The 14,211-nt window shown below is 40.2% G+C and overlaps 1 protein-coding gene across 1 annotated transcript in view; it reads right to left on the minus strand.

The window, feature by feature from the left end:
• clasp1a (cytoplasmic linker associated protein 1a) overlaps positions 1 to 14,211 on the minus strand; it is an 89,785-nt gene that overhangs the window by 46,534 nt on the left and 29,040 nt on the right. The window contains exons 3-8 of the mRNA XM_084363029.1: positions 9,104 to 9,182; positions 7,554 to 7,657; positions 6,921 to 7,012; positions 6,375 to 6,450; positions 5,095 to 5,192; positions 2,696 to 2,766 (exon numbers count right to left, since the gene is read on the minus strand). Coding sequence (XP_084219155.1) covers positions 2,696 to 2,766; positions 5,095 to 5,192; positions 6,375 to 6,450; positions 6,921 to 7,012; positions 7,554 to 7,657; positions 9,104 to 9,182 — 520 coding nt within the window. The remainder of the gene's footprint in view (positions 1 to 2,695; positions 2,767 to 5,094; positions 5,193 to 6,374; positions 6,451 to 6,920; positions 7,013 to 7,553; positions 7,658 to 9,103; positions 9,183 to 14,211) is intronic.

Genomic DNA, 14,211 nt, shown 5'->3' on the forward strand with positions numbered 1-14,211 from the left:
TGTTTACGTGAGTACAAAAGGATAAAATGTAGAGGAAAAAGCTTTGTTTTCAGAGACTAAGTCTGGGTAAAACCCTGTGATAGCATGTGAATATAAAGTAAACATCCACATATATTTAGCCGTAAAACCAGTGTGCAGAAGAAGGATGGAAAGTGACTTTATTTTGCAGCCGTTAGCACAACTGTCAAACTAAAGCTGAAGGCTTGTTTCACAGCTCAGCTCGTCCTCTGTCCACATGAACACCAGACATTCTTCTCAGCTCCGAGGCAAATGGATTTGAATTCAAATGAGTCGTCATCTGCAGCCACAAAGTCAATTTCAGTGCAGCCGTGAAAGAGAAGAGTCGAGTCTGTGAGGAGCCAAGAAGCTGATTGTGATGAATACGATGCTCGACCAGCTAATAACTGCTACAGTGAGTCATGTTTGCATATTCATCTTAACTTTCCAAATGAACTTTCGACTGAAGGTGATATCTTTTTTAATGCTTTTTCACTGTAAAGAGCTTTGGGCTGCATGAAAGTTTATTATTATTATAACTATCAGGGTTGTGGTGCAGCGCCGAGGACATCACACAACTGTCTGTACAGACTGAGGAGCACTTCATGTGGGGTGACCTTGAAACAGTCGTACAGTTTATTGTCGGATCAAAATAAGATGCTAAAATAAGACGCAGACAGAAATAGTCTTTTTATAACAATAATAGACGAGAGAAGTGACATTTGTTTGGTTCAGTTCAACATGTCTGCTGTTGCTCTCGCCCTGGCAGCGGTGAGACAGCAACTTTATGGCCTGATATTTTACTGGTTACTTCTAAGACTTTAAACGACCTCGCAGAAATACATTTCTGATTTATTAACCTGGTATGTGCCCTCTCAATCACACAGCACACACACCATGAATCTGTCAAGTCTTTAACTTCTTTTAAATCTCTTCTTCAAACTTTTCTCTTTGTTAAAGGTTTTGGAAATGTTTGATATTTGTTTTATTATGTTCTAATTCTCTCCTGGTTTTACTTTCTTTTATAAAGCACTTGTGAATGAAAAGTGCTACATAAATAAAGCTTATTATTATTAATATTCTTTTCATTTAACAGCCGAGCCATCAGCTCACACTGGAGGGTCAGCAAGCTCTCCAGGATGACATAATTAATCAAGCTGTCACAGCACTGAGCTCCACATGTGAAATGTTGGGGAGTCTTGGCTGGACGGAGATGTTGCAGACCGATGTTGAAATGCTGAACCCTGTCTGACTGTTTTCTCCTTCGCTCAGCTGTTGTTCCTGTAAACACACGGCGGATGGAGTCAGCTGTAATGGGACAGAGTCAGCAGTCGTGGGTGTCAGAGCGATTCCACCTGCACAGAGGTCGCAACTCTTACAACGCACAAAACACCCATAAAAGGGGCAAATACAGGAAGATGTATCCAAAGTACTGATACTGACTTACTTTACTTGAGACTTCACTTCATTTGTTACTTTAGTTTAATGCATCTGAGGGGAATTAAGGATTATTTTTATTCCCCAACTTCACAAGACTGATTTCAACCTATCAGGGCACATCATACACAGCGAGACAAAACAAAGACGTAAGAAGACGTAAACAGACAGAGAGGGAGGCTGGAATGGGGAGAAAAGGCGTGTTAGTGTCTCGTATCTGCAGAGATTTTCTTATTTTCTCACTTTGTTGCTGCTCGGGACGCTTTACCAACCCAACATGTGGCTATTTGACGTCCTGGGAATGAGACTCAACAATCAACTATCTTTGTGGTGCGTTCAGGAACAGCTGGGACAAATCCTACTGATTCTACCTTTAACTTTAATAGTCTTTGAATTATATTAATATGACGTGAGCTTCAGTTAGCTTTGACCACAAATGTCAGAGCATGTACTCCATTACTTTTACTGGAGTAAAGAGGTTGAATCAGCACTTCTACTTTTACCAGAGTCTGTTTTCTTCTACTCGAGTAAAGAATGTGTGTACTTTTGACAAGTCTGGTCTTTTCCCTTCTGTCTTGTTTTGATATGTTTGTACAGTTTCTAGAGAAGCCTCAGGAAGTCTGCTTTGGCTCCACAGAGGGACATCTGAAAGCTCCGGTGGATGCCCACCTCCTGTGGAGAAAACTCATCCCCTCTAGCCCCAGGCTGCCCGTCTGGCCTGCTTTCCCCCTTCTTCCTCCACACACACAGCAACACACAGCAACACACACACACACACACACACACTCAGATAATATGGAAAACAAAGTATAAAAGGAGACAACACACTCGGATGCAGCGTGAAGGAAAGACAAGGAGAGAAACAGCCGGCTGAAAAACACTGAAGATATTCCTTCAGTTTCTCTCTGCACCACGGCCACAGAGCTGTTCCACGTCCACAAACAATCCTCAGTTCATACGCTGTAACACCGAGACTACAAAAGCCCTGATATTCACAGAGCATCTGCCCATCCTCATTCCCCACTGGGCTGCCGAGGAAAACAACAACAACAACGACAACAATGACGCGAGTAATCAGAGGCCAGCTACGCAGCAACATGCCACATTTTGACAACCTAAAGACATGAGATCCACAGCAATGCTCGATATATTTTGTTGATTGTTGCACAGAAAAAAAGTCACAGAGGTGACTTCAACAGTTAAAGTCAATAAAAAAAAACAGAGGCAAGTTAAAATAACGAGACACAGGAGCAAAACTCACCTGAGCCAGAGGACGAGATCATGTTCCCGGATCTTTGGACTTCATCAAATTTGCTGAAGATTACATTCAACCTGTACAAGCGGACGGAAAGAAAGAAAAAAATAAAAATCTGCAAACAAGTGACGATTAATGTGCTGAGAGGAAACTAAATAAAAAGCAAAAAAGTGTCGGAGAAGTGAAGCGGAGAGAATAACGACGGACAGTCAATAAGAAGCCCGGAGCTGCTGACTGCACCATCCATCAGCTCTGAGGTGAGAAGCTCTCCCTCCGCTCTGAGCGGCAGAGACGGCCAAGACCAAAATAGACGGCGTCCAAAACTGCCACACGGATGACGAACTGGCATCAGGGCCAGAGAGAGAGAGAGAGGGAGGCGAGACATAAGGTCCAGTGTGAGAAGGACGAAGAGGACAACAAGATAAAGGAAACAGTCTGTACATGTGATATGAAAACAAAAAAAGGAATACAGCACGTTGAAACTTGAGCTATGAGACTCTGGCAGCCTGATCGAAGGGCTTGTTCAGGGGCTGATTACAAGAGAGACGACTATAAATCAGATTTATTGGCTGGAAAATCATCTGGAGAGTCTGTCGGGAGCTTATGTCAAATATATGAAATACAAGGAAAGAAAAAAGGCATAAATAAGGTTCGTATAGCTGCTTCAGAGTCAAGCTCAAGCACTTTCAATTCAATCTTCAGATTCTTTACAGGATTCATTTATACTCACGGCAAACAATGTATATTATCACATTATTTTACTGGATTATGGTGAATATTAGGCATTTTTCAAGGAGTATATTGAAACTCAAGAGAGAGTGGACAGAATGTAAAGTGTATGTAAAATGTAAAATGGTTTTAAGTGATGTATATGATGTATGTGTATGTTTATTTATATTTAACATATTTTACTGATAGTGAGCAGATGTGACATATTGAGGCTGAATTGAGCGTATTTGTTTGATATGTGGTATAAATGTGCGGTGTTGTCGTCACTGAATGTTATTTTTGTTCTGTTTGTCTTCGCTCTGTTGTTAAGTTTGTGGGTCTTTGTTTTGTTGATGTTGAAGTGCACATTGTGTATCCAGAAAACTAAATAAAATCTTACAAAAAAAGCATTTCCCAAACTTTCAAGACTTTGTGTGAACCCTGCATGAAGTAACATCAGCCTTCCCTGAGAAAGTTTTTACTTACGGATAACTTTCTGCTTGAAAAGTCTTTCGTGAGTAAAAGTAAAGATATTAAGTCTTAAAATATCTGATATTAAATCAACTGAAGTTTAAAAAAACCAAATCATACAAATATTTACACGAAAATATATACTGTATACATCAGTTGACCAATTAACAGATGAACTTTTCAGCATTTGTTATTAAAATCAGTGTTTTTTTAATCAAGTTGCAGATAAATAATGAAAATGTGATACTTTGGCTCTGATGCAGCATGCAGCCTGCAAAATAACAAATAACTGAAGTTATCAAAGACATGTTGTGAAATAAAAAGTCCAATTTTAGCTCCCAAAATGTAGAGGCTGCAGCAGGGACATGAAAATACTCAAGCAAAGCAGCTGAAACTGATGTAGTCTAATACAACTGTCCTGGAGTAAATCCTGCCTTTATGAAGATTATAACGTGAGAGGTCGATCTTTTTCAGGGCTGATACGGATTATTAGAAATCAAAGAGACCAATAACCAATAATTGGAACAATATACATTTAAAGTAAGAAAGTAGAAATCATCCAAGCTGATCATACGACCCCTTGTGAGAAGTCTTGATTCAACTGTATGATCATTTAAGAAGATGTGGTTTGTGCTGCTGTTATAATAAATAAATAAATAAATAAATAAATAAATAAATAAAAGGTCTTTCTATTATTTACTCTACCCCTGGTTAATAAAAACAGGTTGGACATAACACCTCTTAATATGACGCAACTTCATGTAACAGCTCTACAAACCACTTTCTCCAAAACGATCCATCGGTTGAGTCAGCACCTCTCTGAAGCAGGTCCAGATAGAGACTGATCATTAAAATCTTGATGAGGGGAGGATTCACTGAAGGACTGTGGTGTTTAGACGGCATTAGTTTGAGATTAAATGTACCTAATAAACTGGCAACTGAGTGTGAATCTCCCCGGATCAACCAGTGCTGCAGTGTGTTAACTCTGCCACCAGGGGGAGAAGTACACCGTTGTAGCCTGCTACCTCTTTGTGTCTGGACATGGAGAAAACCCTCCTCTCTGCACTACAACAGCACTTGACCTACTGTATCTACTCTATGTATTTGTGTGTGACAGTGCGAAATGATGCCAGAACAGAAAAGAAGGAAGAACAGAAGACGGTGGAGGGAGGAGGCACAAATAAGAAGACGGACAGCGACAGGTTGGCAGCTTCCTGTTGACGTACCGTGACTGTGGAAGGCCCTTTTTGCTGAGATCCATCCTCACCCTCTCACCCACGTGTCTGTAGATCTCCACCAGGGAGCTCATAGCCCCGTCACGAACCTGAGGACCACAGCGACACGTGACATCAGTGACAGCTTCAATGAATGTTGTTCCTTACTGATGTCTGTGCTTTACAGATTTTGTGATTCTTCATCATTTGATTCATTAGGTCTGATGCATCAGTCTAACATAGCAGGTTTTAGTGCACTACTTAAAGCTGCCACTAGAGGAGGAACTGTGTCTGGACTGTTGCAGCCTCTAAACAGGAAATCTTCCTCTGACCTGATACACCTGAGAAAAGCATGACTGACAAGACTCCCAGGATTTGTTTAAACAACCACTTTCACGATCAATTAACAGTCTTCAACTGGACTTTTTGATTAATCATATTAGTCTTCTTTAATAGATGATCATGTGAATGATTATTTTTTGTGCACAAAGCAGTTTCCATGGAAGATTTCCCTTTACAGTTATATTTTTTGCATTTATCAGAAGTGATTTATACTGTTTGTATAGATTACCATCTGTTAGAATAGCAGGAGCAATCTTGTTTTGAGTTTTTTCAGTTTTTGTTTTGTTTGTTTTCCTTTCTCGTGTCCATACAGAAATTATTCTGTACAATAAGTTATGCGGTATGTTTTATGACAGTAGAGCTGTAGGGAAACACTGTGGGGAAAAAACTGTCAACAATAATTGTTGATTATCATTAATTTATATTCTAGTGTTATTATTCTGTGTTAGCGGTGTTGCAATAAACTAGTATTGACAATAACTGTGATATTCAAAAATTAAATATTGATATTGCGTTAATTATACACATATAATAATATCCTGTAAATATTACATCGCTTCATTCATAATTTCACTTTAATGCCGGTTGCTGCCACCATAAAAACATAATAACTCATTCAGTGAAATTGTTCTTTTCGTACTCTTTTGTACAAATATGGTTACAGACTCTCTTCACCTCTCTACACTGGTATTCTGAGTGTAATTCATTTCCCCAAAAAAGAGACTAAAATCCCAATAAAAAAGGATAAAGATGAATTTGATGGAGCTTATATTTTTTCAGATTTTCTATAGATATCACAATAGTTTCATTATCATTATCAAGTACCAGCCGTCTTCTGTGTAATATAAATTCCCAAATGCATTTTAATTTCTGACAACACAAACATTTCCTTCCACATTGGTAAAAAAAAAAGAGATGGGGACAAAGCATCAAAGCATGACGGGGCATACCTGACTTGTGGGGTCCCCCAGGAGGTTACATATGTGGGGGACAATTTTACTGAGGGTCAGGCCTTGAGCTCCGTATCTGGAAGAGAAGAAAAAACACAAATGAGTCCAGTGAACAGATCAACTGGAGGAGAGATACAAGGAGACAGGCGCACACACCAGGGCTGAACTATTAAACAAATATTATCCAAGTCTAAATATGGCCACGTGCAATATGTGCAATGACGTATTTTTGTAGGTTAACCAGTCAAACAAAAGTTTATTTATCCAGATAGTCACAGAATTTGACACGAGGACATTGGAAAATACTGTAGAACGAAACAACTGGAGTTTTATTGTGAAATCATTAATAAAACATTATTGTTGTTACATCAGGTTTTTCCTTCTCTCTGCCAGAGATGTCTCACTCCTTACTCTACACACCTACCTGTCCAGGATCACACAATGCTCACACATACAAAAATAATCTCATCTAATCTCTCCTCCCGGATCTATCTTATGTATCTTCTGTGTCACTTTTCTGAAATGGACAGGAGGCGTCTGACTCACGTGCTCAGCGTGGCGATGAGACAAAGGCACACTCCTTCTCTGGTCCTGTTGTTCTTATGTTTGAAGCCTCCCAGCATTCTGTCCCACACGTACTGCAGCGACAACACACACAAAAACAACGTGCACATGCGCTTTATTGTTGTTGTAATGGGTTAGTGCAATAACAAACATTACAGGACAGGAAATAGAAAACAGATCGTCAACGCAGCTCAACACTTACTATGTTATACGACCTGCAAATTTCCCTGTTGTGGGACTAATGAAGAATAATCTTATCTTATGTGACCTGAACTACTGTAACTTGTCACTGTCAACGTACCAATAAGTAAATTAATTAATTGTTCTGTCCCTGTGGATGCATCAAAGTGAGGTATCAGCTAACAGGGTTTGAGATTTAGATCAATTGCAGCAGCTCACTCAGTAATGAGCTTTATCGAGCTAAGATCTAACTGAGGCAGATTTACTCGGCTTTCTTCAGGAGAACGGAAAACACAAAAAAAAGAAAAACAATATTGGCAGCAAATCGACATTAATCGTCTTGAGAATTCATTCAAGCTGTTTGCTGAAATCCTCGACTCACGGAAAAAATGACCTCTCTCAGAAAAGCATGTGTGTGTGTGTGTGTGTGTTTACCTGCGGGGTTGTGGCTTGTTCCATGATCTTTAGCAGCAGTGTTTGGTCTTGGTCTCGCACTTGGTCTTTCGCATCTCCCAATCGATCAATAAGGCTGGGCAGAACTGAGGGGAGGAGAACAGGAGGAAACACTGAAGTATCGCTTCGACACAGTGAACTGAAGAATAGCTGGTGGGCAGGAAGTAATGACGAACAGGAGAAAGGCTTCGTGTTACCAAAATGTTCCTTGTTAAATTTATTTACTTCTATCTATTTAAGGGGCACTACGTAGTTTTTGAATGAATGAAATGAAACAAATTTTCAGAGTTTGTATTATTAGCTGATTAATATTGTAAATATTAAAAACCTGAGTTTGAATTTCTTCTTCAAAACTACGTAGTGCTCCTTTAAACAAAAAAAAATAAAAAATCCAACAATAAAACTTAGAAAGGCAGCGAAAGGTATCAACAAATCTTTAATAGGCAGCAGGGAAACAGGCCCTGACCTGAGGACGGATGATGCATGTTGGACCTACAGCACCATTAATAACTGGATAGATGTAACAATCAAAATATATTTTCATGATGGAAAAGGTTCCTTTCTTTCTAAACTTAAAGACTCTTCATACAACACTGGGGAAGATGGGCGCGGTATATCGAAGCACGGAGTACGGCTGGGAAACAGATACCTTGACTTCGCTACCGGTTCCTGAACAATATTTGCTTTGATACCAATTTCATGAAATCGATTTTAACAAAAGATTAAATTACACATACACGTGGTGAGTCCCGTCTCTGGGCGTAAGTGTTTTTCCTGCATGCTTGGAGACAGCTGGCAGCACTATTAGATCTTGGCACAACAAGCATGCTGCATGCTTACTGGCTCACGGACGCCGATGAGATTAACTCTTCAGGTATTGAAGTTTGATATTCGATAGTATCGAGGCAGTGAGGTTGGTGCCATAAAAGCATCGAACCTCAATACCCAGACCTACTGTTGAGACTTTGTCATGATAATGAATTGAAGAAATGTCCTTTTTTTGTTTGTGGACTTGGCCAAACTTTCAGGCATAAACGCAGTCAGACTAGGAGGAGGAATCTGAATTGTAAATGAAGTGATTGTTATTTAAACTAAGTGTGAAAAGGTTGAAAGAACAGGGAGCGGCCGGCAGTCAAGGTGATAGTGAGGAGACAAAGAAACACAACCAGGACAAGACAGTTATTTAAATTCACAGAGAACAAGGTCAGCTGTCAGGGGAGTGAACTGAATGATGATGTAATATCTGACCTCACAAAAAAAAAAGTGTCTTTACACTCCTTTAGATCTCACAGGAGAAAAGGGAACGAGTAACTAACAATATGTATTTTTGGTAGATTTAGATTTTAACTACCAGTGTTGTATAAAGTACCCAAAAGTCATACTTCAGTAAAAGTAAAGATACTGTGTTGTGTTGAAATACTACTTTGATAAAGTTTCCCATTGAAAGATTACTTTAGTGAAAGTCTAAAGTGTCTGATATTAAATGTACTTAGGTATCAAAATTATATGTAAAAGTAACATTTCAAACTTACCTGTTCCTACGTGGGCCCTGAATCTCTCCTGTAACCTTGTCACTAAGGCAGATAAGAGGTCCAAACCGAGCAGAGCCACCTGGTGGAGACACAATGAAACAATCAATTCATCTGAATGAACTTTTAAAATAACATTTCTACAAAATAAACCTTATAAATCTTCTAACATGTCACAGATATTACTATTACTTACTAGATAAACACAAATAAATGGAGTAATCATTGGACAAGCCCACCCTGATGGCTGTATTCAAAATGTTTTGCTGCAAAGCATCATGGGTAGCACAACATTTTTATATTTGTCAGCCTCTGCTTAGCTTCTGAATGACACCATCCTCGTAAAACCTTCACAACATCTAATAAAACACATCTGGGACTCAATTAGAAAAACATAGAAGGCATCATGACTGCTGCACCACGACTGAACACCCACAGACCAAACATTGATATAAGATGTCAGGCCCCTCCCTCATTATCTTTCCTTGTCATGGGGTGAGTGAGCTGCTCAATGAACGTATAGTGAGAGTAGCCCTGCTGACAACATAACAACACTTACGCATCACCTGGACTCTGGTCCAGAACATGGTGCAATTTTTGGAAACCCAAATCATGTAAACATAAAATATTACTAAAGATATCAATTTGACAAAACAAGTTTACTGCCATCTGGTGGCTTCATTGCAAACTAGCAGAACTTAGACACAGTATAATTACAGCTTGCAAAAGATTAAACTTGTTTTCTGCAGCATTGTAAGTCAGTTTTCAGCACATTTCCATTCTTTCCCATGCAACTTTATTCCCCCCTGTCCTCCGACTTTCTACTCTGGAGTCACATGTTTATACTGAAGTAGTTCAGACCTGGTATCCTTCAATTCATAGCTGGCAATAACATGCGTGACAGCTTCTGATCTGATCACTCTCTTTGCAAATAAACACATATAATACCTCGACAACAGACAGACAAAATGTTTTTTGCACAAAAAAAAAAGAAAGAACTTCATGTATAACATTTGCCGAATTTACAAGAAGGCCTAAATAATTAAGAATTTGTCAGAGACAGTTTCACAAAAGTTTATAAATGTTCTCATAATTCAACAACACACAAAAGTGAATGATTTGTTAAGGGAGTTTGGGGATATCGCATTTACTCAGCAGCCACAACAACAACGGGCAGAATGGATTACACACTCTGATTTCCATGTGGTTCACTGTAATGTCAATTACATGTTCGGCTCTCTAATCCTGACAATGTTAGCAGTACACATTGTCTCTTTCAAGTGATCTAACTATTTAACTAATAACCACAATATCACCAGACTCCCTTAACAAATCAAGCAATTTTTGAGAATTATTGAGAGAAGAGAAACATAACAAACTCTGTAAAATATTTACAGCAAATTCTATATTATTTATGCCCTCTTGTAAATTCTGCATTAAATGCCATACAAGTCATTTGACGCCTGTGGAGAAAGTTCCAGACTCCCTTATAAAATAGCTGAATTTTGTGAGTTGTTGCGTTATAAGAACATTTATGAACTCGTAAAACGCTGTCTACAACAAATTCCTAAGTATTTGGGCCCTCTTGTTAATTCAGCAAAAAAGGTTAAGACCAATGTTAATGCTAGGTGTGAATTGACGGGCTTAAAGCTGCCTACTGTGATCGGATTGCTCAGGATGGACGGTAAAACCAAATGTGATAAGCCTATGAGTGATTGGATCTCAAATGTGTCCTCAATGCATCTTGGGGACATCCACAACAGTATTTAGAGCTGTCCACTTGTTACTGGATCACTCGTGTTGACACCAGGTCTGAACAGCCTCTCTATCACATACTGTGTTTTCCAGAAGAGGTAGTGAGCATCCATGCAGGCAGAGGGCCCAGTGTCTATGGACCTAATCCTCAGATCAGGTCTCTTTGTTCTCCAACTGGAGGGAATTACAGTAATTAGACTGATGACAGGGCCCGAACAAAGAGTCGATGAGAGCTCTGAGAGGGATCAGCAGAGTTTAACCACGATTTAAACCTCCACAGAAACTCCACTTCTCCGTCTGAAAAAGGTCATCTCACATCTAGGCTCAGCTCCTCTCTGAGTAACATCGATGCAGGAGGTCCTCCTAACCTTTCTTATAACAACTGGAGGTAAACACTCTTTTCTCAACTCGGGGAAGCTGAGTCACAGACGGACCATGGCAACAGCTGCAGCCTGTGTTTGAGTAAAAGTTGGACAGAATAACAGCACAGTGCAGTGCAGTGCAGATGAGGACAGACAGGCTCCTCCTCTCTGCAGACAGATGGCTAACTCCCTCTTGCTGTCACCCCCAAAATACAAATACACGCACATGACCCCCCTCAAGGCTCTAGACCCAAATCTCACAGACATCATCCCTTCCCAAATCCTCCTAACCGACATGCCATGTTCTCATTTCTCCTCCTCCTCTTTATGTGCAGTGTTTTTGTTCACTGCAGTAGAAATCATGACTCTAACACCAGTCCTGACCTGGATATCCATACATTAACCTTTAATCTGTGAGAACATGGTTATCAACCAATCATTTCAGAGTGGACTCAGGTTCTTTCACTGCTACCAGTCTCGCTTCATGCCCCTTTTGTTTTGAAATGCGGAAAAACCTTCCAACTTACAGCCCGAGGCTTTCCACGACCTGACCTTTTAAAAAACATGTGAGGCTTTGGCAGCAGGTTCGTCTCTGTTTTCTACAAACCGGGACATTTTGGAAAAACATCATAAAAAGGCAACAGCGGAACAGACTTTATTATTTTTATGTGCTGTACAGTGTGCAAGTCTGATCAGCTGTTAGAGGACAAACAGTGGAAAAACCGCCACTGACTGACTGTCATTGATTATCCAAAAGCGATACAAGTTCAGATGCTTCCAGAGTGAGTAAAGGTGATGGAAAACCTTCAGGAAGTAAACTAATGGATCGAGAGATTCTCCGATGGGTGTCTCTGCAAACTTTCCCCATTAAAGGAATTTAGTCCAGTATACTTATCATATTACTGCATTATAATCACTATTTATTTGTGATGTTTAATCCATAATAAAGCCGGAAGATGTTAGTTTGTGCTTAGCTCAGCATGTTAAACATAAATCAGGGTCCCGATGGTGGTGAGAACACCAAGGTAGCTCCAAAACTATGGCCGGGCAGCATAAACACTAACTGCTGCTCACAAGTGACGTGTTTTTAGGCTCGTTCGACTGGAAAGTGGATGAGATCAGGAGGCAGCAGCAGGGGGCAGAGACTAAAATCTCAGATCAAGTCGGACAGTTTTCCAGCAACCTCATCAGAGTCATATATCAGTTTGCATGCAGTATTCAACTTGTTAATTACGACAGGGTAGCCCGGTAGCTTCATGTCAGTTTGCTGCTGTATATAAATCGTCTGTGCAGACCTGTCCCTCTCAAACTACATAAATACATTGAAAACATTAATAGTAAATTGTTGATTGTCGGTCTGTTGGTGGAGAGCAACTGCAGCACCTGGCTCCAAACGCTGCAGCTGCCTCGAGCTTATGAGATTATCGTTGGTCAGGTGTGCATGATGTCAGAAGCAGGTCGGCAGCCAAGGTTTTGGAACAACCAGCAGGGCATCTCCGGTAGTCTCCGGCTTATCGTGAGTTGTTTAAAATACATATAATTGATCCAGCATCCAGACCTTGATGATCAAATGTATCAATAAAATCTTGAAATCTATTCCGTAACTCACAACTATGATTGGGTACAAGTTACAAGTCTGTGAATAAAAGCTTACTTTCTTGACTGACTGTCGGTTTCTACATATTTGTCAAGCTTGTCAATGTAACGTCATGCGGGAGACCCTTGTTTCACTTAGTTTGAAGGGTTTTAAATGTTAAAGGTCTTTGCGAGGCAGAAAGCCACATCATCTCACACTCTGATCCAATCAGAGTCTAACCACTATGAAAATGTTCAGTCCTGAAACTTCATCATGTGTTCAGACAAACTCATACAAAGAGGCAGGTTGTCTCTTGCCCTTGACTCAATCTGTAGCTGTTGGGTATGTATGTACTCATATCCAGCTCTGGTTGGACAATTGAGCACTGAGTTATGTAAGAATCCGTTTCATCTGAACTTTTCTTTACACTTTGCATCTTCAGACGTCTGACACCAGTGCGCCCTTGAGTTTTTTTTTATTGAAAATGACTGACATCCTGCAGCTACATGACTGAACGAGCCATCAATCATAAGAATAAGACAGTGAGAGTAAGTTAATGTGGCTGTCAACCAATCATTATCACTTCTACCACCTGTCGAGGTTCTCATTCTTGTTTGGATGGTAAAATACAACAACTACAGGCATTTTTAGAAAGATTTAAAGGGGATTTAAAGGGAATGCTTGCTCCAAAAAATGATAGCACGACCCCTGATTGCACCAACCCACTAACATCAATCCCAGTCCACTAAAACACGTCTGTTCATCCTGAGAACTGCTGGAAAAACCCGCCGACCACGGCCCGTTCCTCCATCTGTCTGTGATGTGGAGGAGCCTTTAAATTAAATCAAGGAGTTCTCTCTCTCTCTCTCTCGTCTCCACGCTCACTACCAGGCCTGTCATCTCATTACCAGTGGAAACACTACACACACTCAGACGAAGACATAAAAAAGGGAAAGGCAGACACACATACAGACAATTATGTGCCATCTTCTTCTTTGCAGTGATTCTCGCTAAATCAAGAGAACAGCTGGGTATGCTGCACACACACAGACACACACACACACACTATCGTCTCAATCACAGACACAAAAAAGCCTCAGTTTCCCAAATTATGCTCGCAAGAAGACAGCAAAGCGCTTTAGATGTTTAAAAGAAGCTAATCTAACAGAGGAGCTCAGACTGTATGAGACAGCTCTACCTCGTCCAAAATTACATCATGACAGACGAACACAGAAGGCTGTAGTTTTATTGCAGAGTGCTTTATGATTACGCAGCATACCTGGCCCTCCCTCCCTGCCTCCCTCCCTGCCTGCCTCCTGCTACAGAAAACTGACAGGATTCTGATGTTTGGGACATTTCCATCAAGCCTAGTTTCAAGTCAAACAGAAATTATAATGTAGATGTAACTATAACACATA

This window comes from Pagrus pagrus (genome assembly GCF_965226575.1).
Source record: "Pagrus pagrus genome assembly, chromosome: 9".
NCBI lineage: Eukaryota > Metazoa > Chordata > Actinopteri > Spariformes > Sparidae > Pagrus > Pagrus pagrus.